Raw genomic sequence first — 6,852 nt, 5'->3', positions numbered from 1 at the left:
AAATAAAATGAACTTTTTTGATTTTTGGAAAATGGCTGCAATGAAACAAAGAGTGAAAAATTTAAAGGGGTCTGAATACTTTCCGTACCCACTGTATATATGTATACGTATATATGTGTATATATATATGTATACGTATATATGTATATGTATGTATATATATGTATATATACGTGTGTGTATATATACGTGTGTGTGTATATGTGTGTGTGTGTGTGTGTATATATGTGTGCATATATGTGTGTGTATATATATGTGTGCATATATGTGTGTGTATATATATGTGTATGTGTGTGTGTGTGTGTATATATGTGTGTGTATGTATATATATATATATATATATATATGCATGCAATCAAAATGTGCACTTGGTTCATAAGGGCTTAATGGATTACTGCGATATGCATGGTGTAGTGGGCTTAGATATTGGAGCCTTGGGCTACTGAAAAACACATGACAGACATTGGTTGCTTTAATGAATGCCACCGAGTTTGTTTTGAGTTTGTTTTTTTCAGTGAAGTTAGTGAGGAATATTTACCAAGTTGTTGATAAAGGCAGAGTTAAATGACAAAACAAGACCAAAAAGAACACTACAGACAGTTGTCAGTTAGTTGATTTATTGCAGCTGTTACAAGAGCTTGACATTTTGACGGATGTCTTTGTACTATAGTTTGTCACTTCACTCGTGCTGAATAGATATTATTTCTGATGACAGGGGGACAATTGTAAATCAGTCACATTTCAAGTAAATTAAATTAGTTAATATTTAGACCATTTTAGATGGTTTACCAGCACTTTACATAATAGTATCACACACTTTCAATGCAGTGTGCTTTAAAACAAAATCTTCCACTTATTTTCCAGTGAAAAGAAAAGCCCCATGAAGCTTTCATGCCATTTTAATCTGTGGAGAAAAAGCAGAAATACAAGAAAGAATAAGAATAAACCAAAACGGGTAATTCTGAAAAAAATCAACTTTTAACTTAAACCTTACCTCTAACAATAAGTTTAGTAGAACACTCTGCTTTGCCAAGAGAGTTGACTGCAACAACTTTGTAATCACCGCTGTCCTTTGTTCGCACTCTAAGAATGTACATGGAGCACACACCAAATGAGTTGGTGATGTAATAGTTGCTGTCTGAGTTGATGCAGACGTCGTTCAGGTACCAGGATACAGTGGGTATAGGGCATCCTCGGACAGCACATGTCATGTAGAGCTGGTAACCTTTAGGTGGTGTGTGGACTTTCAGAGGGACCAAGATGGATGGAGGCCTCTCAAAGCAGACCTCATTTGAAATAACTCCATTTGAGGTTATTGGAACTTGATGGGAAGGAAAGGATTGAAATGATCATTTAGACCCCATGATAATCATTGGATTCAGACATTGACTTGTATTACTCAGATCTGAAATAATGGCTTCCATGCAATAGATGTATTATTGTGATTGCACTTTGGAGTAAAAACGAGACTAAGCCATACTTGTCAGCCATGCTAGTGACTTTTTTAGGTTTTTTACGTCAACATAACAATATGTTCACACTGACTATGCTAACATGCCTATGTTTAGCAGGTGTAGTGTTTGCCATGGTCACCATCTTAGCATGCTACCATTTGCTAATTATCTCTAAACACAAAGAACAGCTGAGGCTGATGGGAATCTATTTAGTTTTTCAGATATTTGGTCATAAATCAAACTATTATATAAATTAAAAGGTTTATCTGATTATTTTGCTAGAATAAAAATCAGGAATTAATTGTCTAGGAACCACTCATTTGTACCAAATCTTGCACCCATCCATGTTGGAGATAATTCTACTGTAACTAGTACTGTTAACTAAACTGTAACTAAGGGAGTGGTAAGGGAACATACAACACAAAAAAACTGTTATGATGGTGTGATTGTTCAGGAGTCTGGAAGGTTTTATGTTACCTTACTCTAGTAGGTTTATCATGGAAATGTCTGATATGGTATATTTTTCTGATAGAGGGTATGCATTGATGTCAGTGGCAAAACATCTGTTACCATGGTTGCATTTAGCAAACCGGAAGTAAAACAAGTGATTATTTGCTCAAATTAAAGGCAGCTGGACTCGACAGTGGTCCTTACTGCTTACCAAAGAACCAGCGGTCCAGCTCTTTCCCATTTTAGATGTGTTGTTTGTGTTTTAGCTGATTCAAGCTAACACTGCTGCTCATCTTTCTGCCACTCAGCGAGCGTAACTGCGTTCTGTGACGTCATACGCATACCCTCTATAATGAAGCTGAAATATTCAACTATCATTTTTTTTAGCTATCATATAGTGGAATCATGCGCTACTTTAAACATATTAGCTGAAATCAACAATATTGTGTAGTTGGTCAAGTTGTGTAGTTGGCTAATCTGATGAATCTTCTACTTTTTTAGTGCACAACTGATTACATGTGAAAAATGTCAAACCACCAGGTGCTGTGTATGGTTTGGTTTACTGTAATGGAATGATCAAACATAAATTAAGTGGAAAAATGACGCACCTCTATTGCTGTTGGTGCCCCAAGTAGGTGACTGAGATGGATCTGAGAGGCCCATATCATTCTTGGCATAGATCCGGAAATGGTATTCTATCCCAGGAAGGATGTTGTTGGCTGTGAATGTGTTAGCGAAGAGGCGGTCTGCTACGGTCTTCCACACTCTGCTGTTGGAGTTGTGTTGAGACACCATGTAGCACAGGCGGTCATCAAGCTCCTGGTCTGGAGAGGGAGCCCATGATACCACCACTTTGCCGTGAACTGTTTGCTCCAGCTCCACTGGCCCTGGAGTCTTGGGTTCATCTAGAAACAAATACGATAACGTAAAGATGATTTTTTTTTTGTAATGTTGCTTCTTTGAAACCTTATATAATCTTAGTTTACTCAAGAGACATTTCACTTAATTTTTGAAAGGATTGCATTTGACAGCTGTTATCAGTTAATCATATCAGATTACTGCATGTTAAGAATTATGTTTGCAATGTTCTCATTGCATTTAGAAGTTGTTGATGTTGTTAATTAAGGTTTGACACTGGCTTGCCAATATATCTGTGTGTCATTGCCATTTAATTATCTAAATGTTACCCAATTACTGTTGTCTAGTGTTGATATAAATTATGTTCTCTTGCCAGAGAAAGAAATGCTAAATTAATTCCTCGTTTAAAGAACTGAGGATTGTGAAACTAACATGCATTTAATATCAGTAGTTTCAGTATAAAAATATCACTACTTATTCCACAAGTTTTTTTTTGTGCTAACCATAGTATAAAACGCTGTTAGCCTATTTGTCCTTACCTGTGACTCTAACATCAATGTCAAATGAAGCCTCACCCACAGAGTTTTTGGCTTTGATAGTGTAAATGGCTGAATCTGAGCGCTTCGATGAGGGAATAACAAGCTGAGACATTCCCTCTGTATTGATGATATTAATCCACGGGGATATTGGCTCATCATCCTTCAGCCAAGTGATCTGAGGTGGAGGTTCAGCCTGGAGATATCAATATCGGATAAATGAGATCAAGTGCGAGACATAAGTAGTCATCATGTCACACTGTAGTAAACTCATCACTCAAGAATATGACTTGGTTGGAATGGGGGATTAAAATACTAAAAGCAGAACTGAATTGAAAAGATAGTTTCAGGATTCATACCATGGAAGAAAGGCTAAGTATGCATAGCAGCTTTTAGATTTATTCATACCTCATAGCAAATTTTGACCCGTACAGAATTTCCTGCTCTGATAACAATGAAGTCCTCTGGGTCTTTAAAACAAGGTCTCACTAGATGAAAACACAAAAAATGAAATGTAGACGGGGAACAAACAATGCTCTGTACAAAAAAGTTAAATCATTAATATGCACAACGAAGCACAAAAGACAGCACAAAAGAAGTTAACTACTTACTGTTGGGATTCTTTGCCCACACCATTTCAGAGGGAGGGCTTGGATCTCCTGATCCTGACTCATTGATTGCTGAAACCCTGAACTCATACTCTGCTCCCTCAGTAATATCTTTAACTGCGTAGTTCACACCTGAAATAAGAGTAATATCATTGCAGGAATAAAAATAATATTTTCCTCTAATCAAAACATAATAGTATATGTTTATGTGATTCTGACAAACCTTCAATAGGTTCATTAAGTCCATTCAGGGCAATCCACTGATTGGTGTCCTTCTTTCGTTTCTCTACTTGGTAACCAATGATCGGGACTCCTCTGTCATCCTCTGGAGGGGTCCAGGTCAATTTGATGCAGGTCTTAGAGGCACTCACCACTTTGGGGGCACCAGGTGGACCTGAGAGTACTAAGGAATGACAAGTTGTCTAATTAATCAAGTCAGCTCATTATTAATAATTAAAAAGTAAATAAAGACGTGGAAAAAATTAAGGACATCTACATGTTATTACTGCAGGATATTGCAAACTATTCCAGTTGGAGTTAGAGCAACTATTGCAGCAATGATAAAAGGTGAGTTTTCTACAGTGACTAAATAGTGCCACAGATAAATGATTTGAAGCAATCATAAAACCTATCCAGAGGCATTTTCATTTATAAAACCTGAGGTAGGTAAACATGGAATTTGCTGAGGAATGCTAAATAACACTTCTTTTTTCTACACTCACTCATTATGCCAGCCATAATGCTATCAGCTGTCTCCAGGGTGTCACTGAGGCCCTCAGGGTTTTCGGCGTAGATGCGGTAGTTGTATTTCTTTCCATGAGTCACATTCCTGTCTCTGAAGGAGGTCTTGTCAGCTGAGACATCCCCAAGCTTCTTCCACAGACTCTGTCCTGCCTGTTGCCGTTCTATAATATAGTTTGTGACAGCCGAGCCACCGTCGTCTTTGGGTGGGTTCCATTTAATCTCAATTAAAGATGAGGTGGATTCAACAATCTCCACTGGACCATCCGGTGGACCAGGTCGATCTGTTACAAAAGCATAGTGTTAAATTTAAAATGTAGTGACCCAAATGTGATGCTTAGTAAGGTGAAAGTTGTTTTTTCATGTTTGAACGCAGCCGTGAAGGTACTGTAATGAATATTAGAAGTTTCATCATTTTATCTCTCAGTATTTCCCACTTTCCTCATTACGTTTTTCTGTGTTTTCGTACCAAGTACAATAAGCTGAGACGTGGCCTCCACAGCCCCAAATGGGTTTTTGAGTTGGATCTTTATTTCCCCTGCGTCTGTCCGCAGGCAGTCTTTGAGCAGCAGCCGACTGTGATTGGGTTCCCTCACAGTCTTAACTCCTCCCCCGTCTTTGACCTCAGTGCCATCCTTAAACCAACTGACCACCAAAGACTCCTGAGGAGGAAAAGGCATCTTGAAAGTAGCATTCTGGCCCACTCTTATGATCACAGGTTTGGAGAACTTGTGAAGGTCGTCTGGGTCAAATTCAGGTACATCTAGGAAACAGTGTTTCAGTTTAATGCACAGAAACTGTTGTGACATTTAATATATGTTTTACAATAGAGGGGAGTAAATTATACCTCCAACAGTGACCTTTCCTTGTGTACTATGATCCCCTGATTCAAAACGATAAACTCCAGAGTCGTCATCTCTGCAGCTTTGAATTGTCAGCTTGTGAGAGTTTCCATCTTTGGTTATGTTGACCCCAGCACCCGAGCTTAACTAGCAAATCAAAAGTGAAAGGAACAACTTTATGCTTTTTTGTGTCTCATTACCAAAAAGAACAAACTACTTTGTATGTGTGACAGCTGGTTGTTTATGTTGACAACGTAGGCATGAAAAGCTTTTCTTACTTTTGCCCTCACAATTTACTCTAAATGTCATACATTTCCAAATGGTATGTACATAGTATAAGTATGTTAAGGTAGGCTTTACCTGCGCTCCATCTTTGAACCAGGTGCCATCGCTGTCCATGTTCATCTTCACAGTTAATTCAGCTGGCTTTCCACGAAGAGCGTACATATCAGAGAGTCCACAGGTAATTCCAGCCTCTGTGCAACAGAAAACAAAGTAAAGTCTCTACTTTGCATATTCATGTACAACAACTTTCAGTTTCGGACTATACTGTATGCTGAATAAAAGTACACAATAATAAATGAATTACCTACACATATGCCTACTTTCTACTCATGAATATGCTTGTTGAGATAAAGTAGGTAAATGAGTCCCCAATATCAATTATTTCCTGTGAATAGCTAGATAGAAAATAGCTTTACATAAAGAAAAAGGTTAAGTTTGTGCCACTGTGGAAACAGTGAGGAAAGTAACACAACAACAACCTATATTATTTAATAACTGCAGTGCGCATTCCAATAACTAATACAATGCATGGTTCAGATATTAGATAATTGTGTTCTGGTTGGAAAGTTTAGGATAAAAGTTACCAACAAGTTAATGACATCGAAAGCATGCACCAATATAAGCAGCGGACATAAAGCTTGTTAACAGAAACCCAGTGGGCTCACAAGACAGTGAGTCTTTGGATCAGTATATTAGATCAGCAGTAGATTAAAAATATTAAAAATGGTATTTCCAAATGCAGGTTATTAAGGATCCCCACTGTTATTTCACACATTTGACTTGAGAGGAAGTAGGTGTTACAGAGAATATGATCATTTAATTAGATTTAGATATAGATATGTTAGATTTGTTCATTATAAAACTCTGTAGTAGTAGTATTAACAATAATAATAATAATTAATAATCATATTTGTAGAGCACTTTTCAAAAACAAGTTACAAAGTGCTTTAACAAGTGTAAAGACAATAATACCCAAAAAACAATAATACAGAAACAATAAATGATAAAAGCAAGAAAACATTGAAAAGACTAAAATACACATTTAAGATAAATATAAAATAAGTAAAATAGAATAAAA

The 6,852-nt window shown here is 37.1% G+C and overlaps 1 protein-coding gene across 1 annotated transcript in view; it reads right to left on the bottom strand.

Annotated features, from left to right (window-relative positions):
- Nucleotides 1-600: 600 nt before the first annotated feature.
- The window catches only part of igfn1.4 (immunoglobulin like and fibronectin type III domain containing 1, tandem duplicate 4), a 17,258-nt gene continuing 11,006 nt past the window's right edge, over nucleotides 601-6,852 (bottom strand). The window contains exons 11-21 of the mRNA XM_046028923.1: nucleotides 5,850-5,965; nucleotides 5,495-5,636; nucleotides 5,117-5,410; nucleotides 4,629-4,931; nucleotides 4,130-4,309; nucleotides 3,910-4,038; nucleotides 3,707-3,786; nucleotides 3,302-3,494; nucleotides 2,513-2,809; nucleotides 995-1,321; nucleotides 601-904 (exon numbers count right to left, since the gene is read on the bottom strand). Coding sequence (XP_045884879.1) covers nucleotides 900-904; nucleotides 995-1,321; nucleotides 2,513-2,809; nucleotides 3,302-3,494; nucleotides 3,707-3,786; nucleotides 3,910-4,038; nucleotides 4,130-4,309; nucleotides 4,629-4,931; nucleotides 5,117-5,410; nucleotides 5,495-5,636; nucleotides 5,850-5,965 — 2,066 coding nt within the window. The 3' untranslated portion in view covers nucleotides 601-899. The remainder of the gene's footprint in view (nucleotides 905-994; nucleotides 1,322-2,512; nucleotides 2,810-3,301; nucleotides 3,495-3,706; nucleotides 3,787-3,909; nucleotides 4,039-4,129; nucleotides 4,310-4,628; nucleotides 4,932-5,116; nucleotides 5,411-5,494; nucleotides 5,637-5,849; nucleotides 5,966-6,852) is intronic.

Source organism: Micropterus dolomieu, linkage group LG18, assembly GCF_021292245.1.
Source record: "Micropterus dolomieu isolate WLL.071019.BEF.003 ecotype Adirondacks linkage group LG18, ASM2129224v1, whole genome shotgun sequence".
Classification (NCBI taxonomy): domain Eukaryota; kingdom Metazoa; phylum Chordata; class Actinopteri; order Centrarchiformes; family Centrarchidae; genus Micropterus; species Micropterus dolomieu.
The sequence above is the reverse complement of the archived record's forward strand: the minus strand, read 5'-3'. Positions and strand labels throughout refer to the sequence as shown.